At 50.4% G+C, this 13,811-nt stretch overlaps 1 protein-coding gene across 1 annotated transcript in view; it reads left to right on the forward strand.

Moving 5' to 3' along the window:
• LOC135543119 (RNA-binding protein 26-like) overlaps nucleotides 1-13,659 on the forward strand; it is a 36,667-nt gene extending 23,008 nt beyond the window's left edge. Inside the window, exons 13-21 of the mRNA XM_064970196.1 lie at nucleotides 681-875; nucleotides 3,112-3,234; nucleotides 3,995-4,069; nucleotides 5,606-5,773; nucleotides 7,787-7,891; nucleotides 9,328-9,531; nucleotides 10,579-10,665; nucleotides 10,830-10,943; nucleotides 13,025-13,659. Of these exons, the coding sequence (XP_064826268.1) occupies nucleotides 681-875; nucleotides 3,112-3,234; nucleotides 3,995-4,069; nucleotides 5,606-5,773; nucleotides 7,787-7,891; nucleotides 9,328-9,531; nucleotides 10,579-10,665; nucleotides 10,830-10,943; nucleotides 13,025-13,114 (1,161 nt within the window). The 3' untranslated portion in view covers nucleotides 13,115-13,659. The remainder of the gene's footprint in view (nucleotides 1-680; nucleotides 876-3,111; nucleotides 3,235-3,994; nucleotides 4,070-5,605; nucleotides 5,774-7,786; nucleotides 7,892-9,327; nucleotides 9,532-10,578; nucleotides 10,666-10,829; nucleotides 10,944-13,024) is intronic.
• Nucleotides 13,660-13,811: the final 152 nt, after the last annotated feature.

Below are 13,811 nucleotides of genomic sequence, written 5' to 3' on the forward strand. Positions count from 1 at the left end.
CCGTTGACCGAGCCTAGCCTGTTGCCGTTGACCGAGCCTAGCCTGTTGCCGTTGACCGAGCCTAGCCTGTTGCCGTTGACCGAGCCTAGCCTGTTGCCGTTGACCGAGCCTAGCCTGTTGCCGTTGACCGAGCCTAGCCTGTTGCCGTTGACCGAGCCTAGCCTGTTGCCGTTGACCGAGCCTAGCCTGTTGCCGTTGACCGAGCCTAGCCTGTTGCCGTTGACCGAGCCTAGCCTGTTGCCGTTGACCGAGCCTAGCCTGTTGCCGTTGACCGAGCCTAGCCTGTTGGCCTACTAGCCTGTTGCCGTTGGCCTACTAGCCTGTTGCCGTTGGCCTACTAGCCTGTTGCCGTTGATCTACTAGCCTTTTGCCGTTGACCTACTAGCCTGTTGCCGTTGACCTACTAGCCTGTTGCCGTTGACCGAGCCTAACCTGTTGCCGTTGACCGAGCCTAGCCTGTTGCCGTTGGCCTACTAGCCTGTTGCCGTTGGCCTACTAGCCTGTTGCCGTTGGCCTACTAGCCTGTTGCCGTTGACCTACTAGCCTGTTGCCGTTGACCGAGCCTAGCCTGTTGCCGTTGACCGAGCCTAGCCTGTTGCCGTTGACCGAGCCTAGCCTGTTTCCGCTGCCCTTTGTTTGTTTATTGTTGACGTTGTTGTTGTTGTTGTTGTGAACTCCAGCAGGTGCAGCAGCCAGCCACTAGTCTGAAACAGTCCGTCAAAGACCGTCTGGGCCCTCTGCCTGCCGACAGCTCGGAGCCCAACCAAGACTCTCGCGTTGCCTCACAGAATGACTTTAAATCCAACCTATCAATGAAGGAGAGGCTGGGCTTCGCCTCTAAACCAGGAAGTACCCCTAGTGGACCGGCAGGAAAGGTGAGAAAACAAGTCCACTGTATCAACAAATCTAAATATAGTTTTTGATTTGAGTTTTCCTTTGAGTTGCCCTTTAAGTTGACCTCCTCTACCAGGTGTTCTCCTATATGAGTCCTCTCTACCAGGTGTTCTCCTATATGAGTCCTCTCCACCAGGTGTTCTCCTATACGAGTCCTCTCCACCAGGTGTTCTCCTATATGAGTCCTCTCCACCAGGTGTTCTCCTATATGAGTCCTCTCCACCAGGTGTTCTCCTATATGAGTCCTCTCCACCAGGTGTTCTCCTATATGAGTCCTCTCCACCAGGTGTTCTCCTATATGAGTCCTCTCCACCAGGTGTTCTCCTATATGAGTCCTCTCCACCAGGTGTTCTCCTATATGAGTCCTCTCCACCTGGTGTTCTCCTATATGAGTCCTCTCTACCAGGTGTTCTCCTATATGAGTCCTCTCTACCAGGTGTTCTCCTATATGAGTCCTCTCCACCAGGTGTTCTCCTATATGAGTCCTCTCTACCAGGTGTTCTCCAATATGAGTCCTCTCTACCAGGTGTTCTCCTATATGAGTCCTCTCCACCAGGTGTTCTCCACCTCTACGGGGCTGACTAAGACAGTGTATAACATGGTCCTCCTCTCCACCAGGTGTTCTCCACCTCTACGGGGCTGACTAAGACAGTGTATAACATGGTCCTCCTCTCCACCAGGTGTTCTCCACCTCTACGGGGCTGACTAAGACAGTGTATAACATGGTCCTCCTCTCCACCAGGTGTTCTCCACCTCTACAGGGCTGACTAAGACAGTGTATAACATGGTCCTCTCCACCAGGTGTTCTCCACCTCTACGGGGCTGACTAAGACAGTGTATAACATGGTCCTCCTCTCCACCAGGTGTTCTCCACCTCTACGGGGCTAAGACAGTGTATAACATGGTCCTCCTCTCCAACAGGTGTTCTCCACCTCTACGGGGCTGACTAAGACAGTGTATAACATGGTCCTCCTCTCCAACAGGGGTTCTCCACCTCTACGAGGCTGACTAAGACAGTGTATAACATGGTCCTCCTCTCCAACAGGTGTTCTCCACCTCTACGGGGCTGACTAAGACAGTGTATAACATGGTCCTCCTCTCCAACAGGTGTTCTCCACCTCTACGGGGCTGACTAAGACAGTGTATAACATGGTCCTCCTCTCCACCAGGTGTTCTCCACCTCTACGGGGCTGACTAAGACAGTGTATAACATGGTCCTCCTCTCCAACAGGTGTTCTCCACCTCTACGGGGCTGACTAAGACAGTGTATAACATGGTCCTCCTCTCCCCCAGGTGTTCTCCACCTCTACGGGGCTGACTAAGACAGTGTATAACATGGTCCTCCTCTCCAACAGGTGTTCTCCACCTCTACGGGGCTGACTAAGACAGTGTATAACATGGTCCTCCTCTCCACCAGGTGTTCTCCACCTCTACGGGGCTGACTAAGACAGTGTATAACATGGTCCTCTCCAACAGGTGTTCTCCACCTCTACGGGGCTGACTAAGACAGTGTATAACATGGTCCTCCTCTCCAACAGGTGTTCTCCACCTCTACGGGGCTGACTAAGACAGTGTATAACATGGTCCTCCTCTCCAACAGGTGTTCTCCACCTCTATGGGGCTGACTAAGACAGTGTATAACATGGTCCTCCTCTCCAACAGGTGTTCTCCACCTCTACGGGGCTGACTAAGACAGTGTATAACATGGTCCTCCTCTCCAACAGGTGTTCTCCACCTCTACGGGGCTGACTAAGACAGTGTATAACATGGTCCTCCTCTCCACCAGGTGTTCTCCACCTCTACGGGGCTGACTAAGACAGTGTATAACATGGTCCTCCTCTCCCCCAGGTGTTCTCCACCTCTACGGGGCTGACTAAGACAGTGTATAACATGGTCCTCCTCTCCCCCAGGTGTTCTCCACCTCTACGGGGCTGACTAAGACAGTGTATAACATGGTCCTCCTCTCCAACAGGTGTTCTCCACCTCTACGGGGCTGACTAAGACAGTGTATAACATGGTCCTCCTCTCCCCCAGGTGTTCTCCACCTCTACGGGGCTGACTAAGACAGTGTATAACATGGTCCTCCTCTCCAACAGGTGTTCTCCACCTCTACGGGGCTGACTAAGACAGTGTATAACATGGTCCTCCTCTCCACCAGGTGTTCTCCACCTCTACTGGGCTGACTAAGACAGTGTATAACATGGTCCTCTCCAACAGGTGTTCTCCACCTCTACGGGGCTGACTAAGACAGTGTATAACATGGCAGCTCTGAAAGCAGCTCAGAAGACGGCTCTGTTCGCTGGCGTCGCTGCTACAGAGGAGGCTATGAAGAATAAACAGGTGGGAGAGGAGGAGAGGAGAGGGAGGGAGGAGAGGGAAGGGAGGGAAAGATGGATGATGGATGGGTGGGTGGGTGGATGGAGGAGAGGAAGGAGGTGAGTGGGGGGGAGGAGGAGAGGGTGGGGGGGAGGAGGAGGAGAGGGAGGGATGGAGGAGATTGAAGGGAGGGAAAGATGGATGGATGGTTGGGTGGGTGGGTGGATGGAGGAGAGGAAGGAGGTGAGTGGGGGGAGGAGGAGAGGGTGGGTAGGGGGGAGGAGAGGAGAGGGAGGGAGGAGATTGAAGGGAGGGAAAGATAGATGATGGATGGGTGGGTGGGTGGGTGGATGGAGGAGAGGAAGGAGGTGAGTGGGGGGAGGAGGAGAGAGTGGGGGGAGGAGGAGGAGGAGAGGGTGGGTAGGGGGGAGGAGAGGAGAGAGTGGGGGGAGGAGATTGAAGGGAGGGAAAGATGGATGATGGATGGGTGGGTGGGTGGGTGGATGGAGGAGAGGAAGGAGGTGAGTGGGGGGGGGGGGGGGAGAGGGTGTGGGGAAGGAGGAGTGGGTGGGAAGGTGGGTGGAGGAGGAGGAAGAGAAGGTGGGGGGCTGGAAGGGGGAAGGGTTAGGGAAGGGGGGTCATGTTCATCCATCTCTAATCCTAGAGACTCCTTGGAGAAGAGTCTGAACGTAACAGTCGTCTTTATGTAGCTTTTCCAGACGCTCAGAGCACTTTACCGTGGTTGTGGAAGAGGTGGATTACCACTTTAATATTCCCCTGACAGGAAGCCCTGCGGCTCCAACAGGAAATGAGGAAGAAGAAGCAGGAAATCCTGGAGAAACACATCGAGACTCAGAAGGTGAGTTTTTTTTTTTCCTTCCCCCATAGAGAATGATAGAGGTCTCTAGTGGCCAACAGGCTGTTTAAACATGGGCAACGCCATTAAGGGCCTCCACCGTGCTTCTGCCATTTTAAAGTAGTCAACGGCGTGGAGTTTTCCTATGGGTTCTGAAAAGCCCTGCCCATGCTGTCACAGAGTGGGGGTGGGTGGGTGGGAGGAGGGGGTGGGTGGGGGGAGGAGGGGGTGGGTGGGTGGGTGGGAGGAGGGGGTGGGTGGGGGGAGGAGGGGGTGGGTGGGTGTGGGGGAGGAGGTGGGTGGGAGGAGGGGGTGGGTGGATGGGAGGAGGGGGTGGGTGGCGGGGAGGAGGAGGTGGGTGGGTGGGAGGAGGAGGAGGAGGTGGGTGGGGGGAAGGAGGAGACGCTGGCAACGGCACAGATATAAAGATGAGTCCTCTATCCATCTCTATGGTTTTACCCTCACCGCGGCTCAATCCATCTGTCCTTGATTCCTCTCTCCTTTTCCTTCGTCAAAACCCATTGGAGAAGAAGGTCTGAGGTAGAGGAGATGAGATGGCCATGTAAAATGAATCCCTCTGGTCCCTAGAAGGTCGCTAGTATCATGTTTGTCCTCTCTCGTATGCCTGCGTTCCAGCTGTTGATCTGTAAACTGGAGAAGAAGGTCTGAGGTAGAGGAGATGAGGTGGCCATGTAAAATGAATCCCTCTGCCTACACACTGACTCAACTCCAGCCACTTTAATAATGGGAATTGATGGGAAATGATGTAAAATATATCACTAGCCACTTTAAACAATGCTACCTAATATAATGTTTACATACCCTACATTATTCATCTCATATGTATACATATATACTGTACTCTATCATCTACTGCATCCTTATGTAATACATATATCACTAGCCACTTTAAACAATGCTACCTAATATAATGTTTACAAACCCTACATTATTCATCTCATATGTATACATATATACTGTACTCTATCATCTACTGCATCCTTATGTAATACATGTATCACTAGCCACTTGAACTATGCCACTTTGTTTACATACTCATCTCACATGTATATACTGTACTCGATACCATCTACTGTATCTTGCCTATGCTGCTCTGTACCATCACTCATTCATATATCCTTATGTACATATTCTTTATCCCCTTACACTGTGTATAAGACAGTAGATTAGGAATTGTTAGTTAGATTACTTGTTGGTTATTACTGCATTGTCGGAACTAGAAGCACAAGCATTTCGCTACACTCGCATTAACATCTGCTAACCATGTGTATGTGACCATTAACATCTGCTAACCATGTGTATGTGACCATTAACATCTGCTAACCATGTGTATGTGACCATTAACATCTGCTAACCATGTGACCAATAACATCTGCTAACCGTGTGTATGTGACCATTAACATCTGCTAACCATGTGACCAATAACATCTGCTAACCACGTGCATGTGACAAATAAAATTTGATTTGATTTGGACCCTAGAAGGTCGCTAGTATCATGTTTTTACTCCCGCGTTCCAGCTGTTGATCTGTAAACTGGAGAAGAACAAGACGATGAAGGCAGAAGACAAGGCGGTGATCATGACAACGCTGGGAACGCTGACCAAGAGTATTACCAAACTGCAGCAAGAGATTAAAGGGCTCTCTAACCCTTCGGGAGTACGGGGGGCACCCAAGAGCAAGGCTCAGGTATATATATACACACACACACACACACACACACACACACACACACACACACACACACACACACACACACACACACACACACAACCTCAATCATCATGACTTATTCATACTCTTGTGTAATTTAACCAATAACAAACCCAACTTTCTGGAGAGGCAACAACACCCAGGGGAATGTTTTTCTTTTACCTTTATTTAACCAGGCAAGTCAGTTAAGAACAAATTCTTATTTTCAATGACGGCCTAGGAACAGTGGGTTAACTGCCTGTTCAGGGGCAGAACGACAGATTTGTACCTTGTCAGCTCGGGGATTCGAACTTGCAACCTTTCGATTACTAGTCCAACGCTCTAACCACTAGGCTACCCTGAATGCCCCTGTCTGTGTGTGTCGGGGCTCAACACCCAGGGGGACGCCCCTGTCTGTGTGTGTCGGGGCTCAACACCCAGGGGGACGCCCCTGTCTGTGTGTGTCGGGGCTCAACACCCAGGGGGACGCCCCTGTCTGTGTGTGTCGGGGCTCAACACCCAGGGGGAGGCCCCTGTCTGTGTGTCGGGGCTCAACACCCAGGGGGACGCCCCTGTCTGTGTGTGTCGGGGCTCAACACCCAGGGGGAGGCCCCTGTCTGTGTGTGTCGGGGCTCAACACCCAGGGGGAGGCCCCTGTCTGTGTGTGTCGGGGCTCAACACCCAGGGGGACGCCCCTGTCTGTGTGTGTCGGGGCTCAACACCCAGGGGGAGGCCCCTGTCTGTGTGTGTCGGGGCTCAACACCCAGGGGGAGGCCCCTGTCTGTGTGTGTCGGGGCTCAACACCCAGGGGGACGCCCCTGTCTGTGTGTCGGGGCTCAACACCCAGGGGGAGGCCCCTGTCTGTGTGTGTCGGGGCTCAGCACCCAGGGGGACGCCCCTGTCTGTGTGTGTCGGGGCTCAGCACCCAGGGGGACGCCCCTGTCTGTGTGTGTCGGGGCTCAACACCCAGGGGGACGCCCCTGTCTGTGTGTGTCGGGGCTCAACACCCAGGGGGACGCCCCTGTCTGTGTGTGTCGGGGCTCAACACCCAGGGGGACGCCCCTGTCTGTGTGTGTCGGGGCTCAACACCCAGGGGGACGCCCCTGTCTCTGTGTGTGTCGGGGCTCATCACCCAGGGGGACGCCCCTGTCTGTGTGTGTCGGGGCTCAACACCCAGGGGGACGCCCTGTCTGTGTGTGTCGGGGCTCAACACCCAGGGGGAGGCCCCTGTCTGTGTGTGTCGGGGCTCAACACCCAGGGGGACGCCCCTGTCTGTGTGTCGGGGCTCAACACCCAGGGGGACGCCCCTGTCTGTGTGTGTCGGGGCTCAACACCCAGGGGGACGCCCCTGTCTGTGTGTGTCGGGGCTCAACACCCAGGGGGACGCCCCTGTCTGTGTGTGTCGGGGCTCAACACCCAGGGGGACGCCCCTGTCTGTGTGTGTCGGGGGAGGTTTGGTAAATCCTCTGCCAGTCCATCATCCCTGTTTTGGACCAGTGTAAAAATAAAAAAAAAATATATATCTCTCTCTCTGTCTCTCTCTGTCTCTCTCTGTCTCTCTCTGTCTCTCTCTGTCTCTCTCTCTGCCTCTCTCTCTGCCTCTCTCTCTCTCTCTGTCTCTCTCTCTCTCGCTCTCTCTCGCTCTCTCTCTCGCTCTCTCTCTCGCTCTCTCTCTCTCCCTCTCTCTGTCTCTCTGTCTGTCTCTCTCTCTCTCCTGTTTGTCTGTCTCCTGTTTGTCTGTCTCCTGTTTCTGTCTCCTGTCTCCTGTGTCTGTCTCTCTGTCTCCTGTCTCCTGTGTCTGTCTCTCTGTCTCCTGTCTCCTGTGTCTGTCTCTCTGTCTCCTGTCTCCTGTGTCTGTCTCTCTGTCTCCTGTCTCCTGTTTCTGTCTCCTGTCTCCTGTGTCTGTCTCTCTGTCTCCTGTCTCCTGTGTCTGTCTCTCTGTCTCCTGTCTCCTGTGTCTGTCTCTCTGTCTCTCTGTCTCCTGTTTCTGTCTCTCCTGTCTGTCTGTAGGCTCAGAAGGAGTTGCTGGACACAGAACTGGACCTGTATAAGAAGACCCAGTCTGGAGAAGATACCGTTCAGCTGAAGATCAGATACACACAACTACAGTTAGAGGTAGGGGTCACCTGGAGGTCAGATACACAACTACAGTTAGAGGTAGGGGTCACCTGGAGGTCAGATACACAACTACAGTTAGAGGTAGGGGTCACCTGGAGGTCAGATACACAACTACAGTTAGAGGTAGGGGTCAACTGGAGGTCAGACGCAACTACAGTTAGAGGTAGGGGTCAACTGGAGGTCAGACGCAACTACAGTTAGAGGTAGGGGTCAACTGGAGGTCAGATGCAACTACAGTTAGAGGTAGGGGTCAACTGGAGGTCAGATGCAACTACAGTTAGAGGTAGGGGTCACCTGGAGGTCAGACACAACTACAGTTAGAGGTAGGGGTTACTGGAGGTCAGATGCAACTACAGTTAGAGGTAGGGGTCGACTGGAGGTCAGACGCAACTACAGTTAGAGGTAGGGGTCGACTGGAGGTCAGACGCAACTACAGTTAGAGGTAGGGGTCAGCTGAAGGTCAGACGCAACTACAGTTTGAGGTAGGGGTTACTGGAGGTCAGACACAACTACAGTTTGAGGTAGGGGTTACTGGAGGTCAGACGCAACTACAGTTAGAGGTAGGGGTCGACTGGAGGTCAGACGCAACTACAGTTAGAGGTAGGGGTTACTGGAGGTCAGACACAACTACAGTTAGAGGTAGGGGTTACTGGAGGTCAGACACAACTACAGTTTGAGGTAGGGGTTACTGGAGGTCAGACACAACTACAGTTTGAGGTAGGGGTTACTGGAGGTCAGACACAACTACAGTTTGAGGTAGGGGTTACTGGAGGTCAGACACAACTACAGTTTGAGGTAGGGGTCAACTGGAGGTCAGACACAACTACAGTTTGAGGTAGGGGTTACTGGAGGTCAGACACAACTACAGTTAGAGGTAGGGGTCAACTGGAGGTCAGATGCAACTACAGTTAGAGGTAGGGGTCGACTGGAGGTCAGACACAACTACAGTTAGAGGTAGGGGTCAACTGGAGGTCAGACACAACTACAGTTAGAGGTAGGGGTCAACTGGAGGTCAGATGCAACTACAGTTAGAGGTAGGGGTCAGCTGAAGGTCAGACACAACTACAGTTAGAGGTAGGGGTTCAACTGAAGGTCTGTCTGATTGATACATTTATTTCTGGTTGTCTCTCTGTTCAACCACCAGGGGGTGCTGTCACACTGTCAGATGTGTTTCTGCTGTGTTTAATCTTTATGTATACTGGCTGTTGTCTCTCTGTTCAACCACCAGGGGGTGCTGTCACACTGTCAGATGTGTTTCTGCTGTGTTTAATCTTTGTATACTGTCTGTCTCTCTGTTCAACCACCAGGGGGTGCTGTCACACTGTCAGATGTGTTTCTGCGGTGTTTCATCTTTATAGATCGTCTCTTCTAGATTGCATTGTGTGTGTTGAGGTGACACTGATCATCCTGCCGTTGTCCGCCTTCCTCTCCAGGCAGCTAAGAGGGGGATCCTGGCGCCAGGGCGGGGCAGAGGGGCCCATGCTCGAGGCCGTGGGGGCCTGAGGAGCAGGGGTAGGGGAAGGGGTTGCCGGGGGAGGGGTCTCCCTGTCCACTCCACAGTAGATCACAGACCCAGAGCCCTGGAGATCTCTGGCTTTACTGAGACTGACCTCCAGGATCTACTGCCACACTTTGCTGTGAGTTGAGCTTCTTCAACTAGTTTTAATGAACCCTGTCTGGTTTTAAACTAGTTTTAATGAACCCTGTCTGGTTTAAACTAGTTTTAATGAACCTAGTCTGGTTTTCAACTAGTTTTAATGAACCCTGTCTGGTTTAAACTAGTTTTAATGAACCCAGTCTGGTTTTAAACTAGTTTTAGTGAACCCTGTCTGGTTTTAAACTAGTTTTAATGAACCCGGTCTGGTTTTAAACTAGTTTTAGTGAACCCTGTCTGGTTTAAACTAGTTTTAATGAACCCGGTCTGGTTTTAAACTAGTTTTAATGAACCCGGTCTGGTTTAAACTAGTTTTAATGAACCCGGTCTGGTTTAAACTAGTTTTAGTGAACCCTGTCTGGTTTAAACTAGTTTTAGTGAACCCTGTCTGGTTTAAACTAGTTTTAATGAACCCGGTCTGGTTTTAAACTAGTTTTAGTGAACCCGGTCTGATTTTAAACTAGTTTTAATGAACCCAGTCTGCTTTAAACTCGTTTGAATGAACCCGGTCTGGTTTTAAACTCGTTTGAATGAACCCGGTCTGGTTTTAAACTCGTTTGAATGAACTCGGTTTGGGTTTAAACTCGTTTGAATGAACCCTGTCTGGTTTTAAACTCGTTTTTAATGAACTCAGTTTGGTTTTAAACTCATTTGAATGAATCCAGTTTGGTTTTAAACTCGTTTAAATGAACCCAGTCCGGTTTTAAACTCGTTTTAATGAACCCAGTCTGGTTTTAAACTAGTTTTAATGAACCCAGTCTGGTTTTAAACTAGTTTTAATGAACCCTGTCCTGGTTTATATGAATTACATTAGGAATGTTTGTTGGCGGGCTTTATGTGATGTTTTGGGGGAAAAATAGAAAATAGCTGTTGAATTGTTGAAAACAAAATGGTCGTCAGCAGTGCTCTGATACCTGTTTGCTCGGGTGAATGAATGAGTTCAGACTCTGGGACGAGCAGACCGGTGTGTCTTCACCTCACTCCCATCTTTCATCTCATTCCAGTCTTGTTGTTTTCCCTTTTTCTCAAGCAATTTGGAGAGTTGGAGGACTGTCATATAGACGAGACAACCTGTCTGGCTGTTATCACCTACAGGAGCAGACCAGAGGCTGAACAGGTAAAACACTTTTCAACCTCGTGACTCAAACCGGACGTTTTCAACCCAGTGCTGCAACGTTGGACAGTCATTCTCCACCTCGTTCTCTCATGTGTCTTCCTCTCTCTCTCTCTCTCTCTCCCTTCCCGTCCTCTCCTGTGTTCCCCCTCTCCGCCCTCCGCTAGGCGGCACTACACAGCGTCCGTCTGAACGGCAGTGATCTGCGTCTGTCCTGGCACAAGCCTGCCGTCTCCCTGACCTCCCAGGAGCCCGATGAGCAGGAGACTGATCACGACGAGGTGAAGGTGGAATGTTGTTTTGCCAGTTGTGGACTACGATGTGTCGCTTATGGTTTGGGGATGTGTGTGTGTGTGTGTGTGTGTGTGTCTGGGCACAGCGCTTCACAGCTAAGGCTTTTCTCCAGCAGCATCCCACCCTGAATCCCACCACTGGGTTGCCTCTGAAGCTAAGCAGGGTTGGTCCTGGTCAGTCCCTGGATGGGAGACCAGATGCTGCTGGAAGTGGTGTTGGAGGGCCAGTCCCAACCCATTCGTTTCTGGACCAATCAGACAGTCCCCAGCGTGTTGTTCTGGCTCTGTCCCAACCCATTAGTTTCTGGACCAATCAGACAGTCCCCAACGTGTTGTTCTGGCTCTGTCCCAACCCATTAGTTTCTGGACCAATCAGACAGTCCCCAACGTGTTGTTCTGGCTCTGTCCCAACCCATTAGTTTCTGGACCAATCAGACAGTCCCCAGCGTGTTGTTCTGGCTCTGTCCCAACCCATTAGTTTCTGGACCAATCAGACAGTCCCCAACGTGTTGTTCTGGCTCTGTCCCAACCCATTAGTTTCTGGACCAATTAGACAGTCCCCAACGTGTTGTTCTGGCTCTGTCCCAACCCATTAGTTTCTGGACCAATCAGACAGTCCCCAGCGTGTTGTTCTGGCTCTGTCCCAACCCATTAGTTTCTGGACCAATCAGACAGTCCCCAACGTGTTGTTCTGGCTCTGTCCCAACCCATTAGTTTCTGGACCAATCAGACAGTCCCCAGCGTGTTGTTCTGTTCCAACCCATTAGTTTCTGGACCAATCAGACAGTCCCCAGCGTGTTGTTCTGGCTCTGTCCCAACCCATTAGTTTCTGGACCAATCAGACAGTCCCCAGCGTGTTGTTCTGGCTCTGTCCCAACCCATTAGTTTCTGGACCAATCAGACAGTTCCCAGCGTGTTGTTCTGGCTCTGTCCCAACCCATTCGTTTCTGGACCAATTAGACAGTCCCCAACGTGTTGTTCTGGCTCTGTCCCAACCCATTAGTTTCTGGACCAATCAGACAGTCCCCAGCGTGTTGTTCTGGCTCTGTCCCAACCCATTAGGTTCTGGACCAATCAGACAGTCCCCAACGTGTTGTTCTGGCTCTGTCCCAACCCATTAGTTTCTGGACCAATCAGACAGTCCCCAACGTGTTGTTCTGGCTCTGTCCCAACCCATTAGTTTCTGGACCAATCAGACAGTCCCCAGCGTGTTGTTCTGGCTCTGTCCCAACCCATTAGTTTCTGGACCAATCAGACAGTCCCCAACGTGTTGTTCTGGCTCTGTCCCAACCCATTAGTTTCTGGACCAATCAGACAGTCCCCAGCGTGTTGTTCTGGCTCTGTCCCAACCCATTAGTTTCTGGACCAATCAGACAGTCCCCAACGTGTTGTTCTGGCTCTGTCCCAACCCATTAGTTTCTGGACCAATCAGACAGTCCCCAGCGTGTTGTTCTGGCTCTGTCCCAACCCATTAGTTTCTGGACCAATCAGACAGTCCCCAGCGTGTTGTTCTGGCTCTGTCCCAACCCATTAGGTTCTGGACCAATCAGACAGTCCCCAACGTGTTGTTCTGGCTCTGTCCCAACCCATTAGTTTCTGGACCAATCAGACAGTCCCCAACGTGTTGTTCTGGCTCTGTCCCAACCCATTAGTTTCTGGACCAATCAGACAGTCCCCAACGTGTTGTTCTGGCTCTGTCCCAACCCATTAGTTTCTGGACCAATCAGACAGTCCCCAACGTGTTGTTCTGGCTCTGTCCCAACCCATTAGTTTCTGGACCAATCAGACAGTCCCCAACGTGTTGTTCTGGATCAGTAAACCCGAAAAGATTGCTGGTTCGAAACCCCCAGCCGACTAGGAGAAAAATCTCTGTGCCCTTAAGAGCAAGGCATTTAACGTTAATTTCTTCTTCTCTGGATAAGAGTGTCTGCTTAATGACTCCAATGTAAAGAAAATAATGTCCGGTGGGCGTAACATTTGGCCAGATTAAGGAGGATTTAGGATGTCCAGAGATTAGCTCTGTTGTTTTTCTTTCTTTATTAAAGTCTTGTCTTGTCCCTTTTTTGTAGTTCCAGGAAGAGTCGCTGATTGATGATGCGTTGCTCCAGGACGACGACGAGGAGGATGACGACAACGAACCCCGCCCCTGGCGCAGATGAAGACAGCCCCTGATTGGAAAAAATGCTAACGCAATTTTTTTTTTTTTTTTTTTTTTTTTTTTTTTTTTTACAGTTTCTGATTGGCTGTTTTTTTTTTTGACAGTTTCTGATTGGCTGTTTTTTTTTTTTCAACTACTAGATGCATTTCACAATAGGTCAGAACCTCAACAGTTAATTCATTCTGTTGTGGCGATTCAGAAGATTACTAGACAAAGTTGTGTGGGAGTTTCATGTAAATATACTGGTTATTTTTCTTCTTCCTGCTTTTAATTTGTAAAAGTAGTTTAATAACATGAAGATTGGTACAGTTCTTTTATTTTTTTGCTTATTGGATTGAAATGAAATGATACTAGATTACTTTAGGAAAAACAATTGGTCATTGACTGATCAGATCAAATGATGACATAAAGAGTCGTTGTGTTGAAACGCCTGTTTATGAACAGAATGGTGAACTTAACTAAACGACGGAGAGTTTTGACTGTGTGATATTAGATTGCTTCTTGTGTAAATATTCTCTGTCTGGATTTTAATGATTTGTAATGACAGCTTTGCTTCGGGATTCTTTCTTGAATTTATTTTTGAAATGTCAAAAAAATAAAATAAAGACTTTCAAATGGTCAAAAAATAAAAAATAATAAAAAAATCAGCTGAAAAAAAAAACAGAAAAAAACCCTGCAGCTGTGATGCCATTGATGAA

The sequence above is a fragment of the Oncorhynchus masou genome, chromosome 7 (assembly GCF_036934945.1).
Source record: "Oncorhynchus masou masou isolate Uvic2021 chromosome 7, UVic_Omas_1.1, whole genome shotgun sequence".
Lineage (NCBI taxonomy): Eukaryota > Metazoa > Chordata > Actinopteri > Salmoniformes > Salmonidae > Oncorhynchus > Oncorhynchus masou.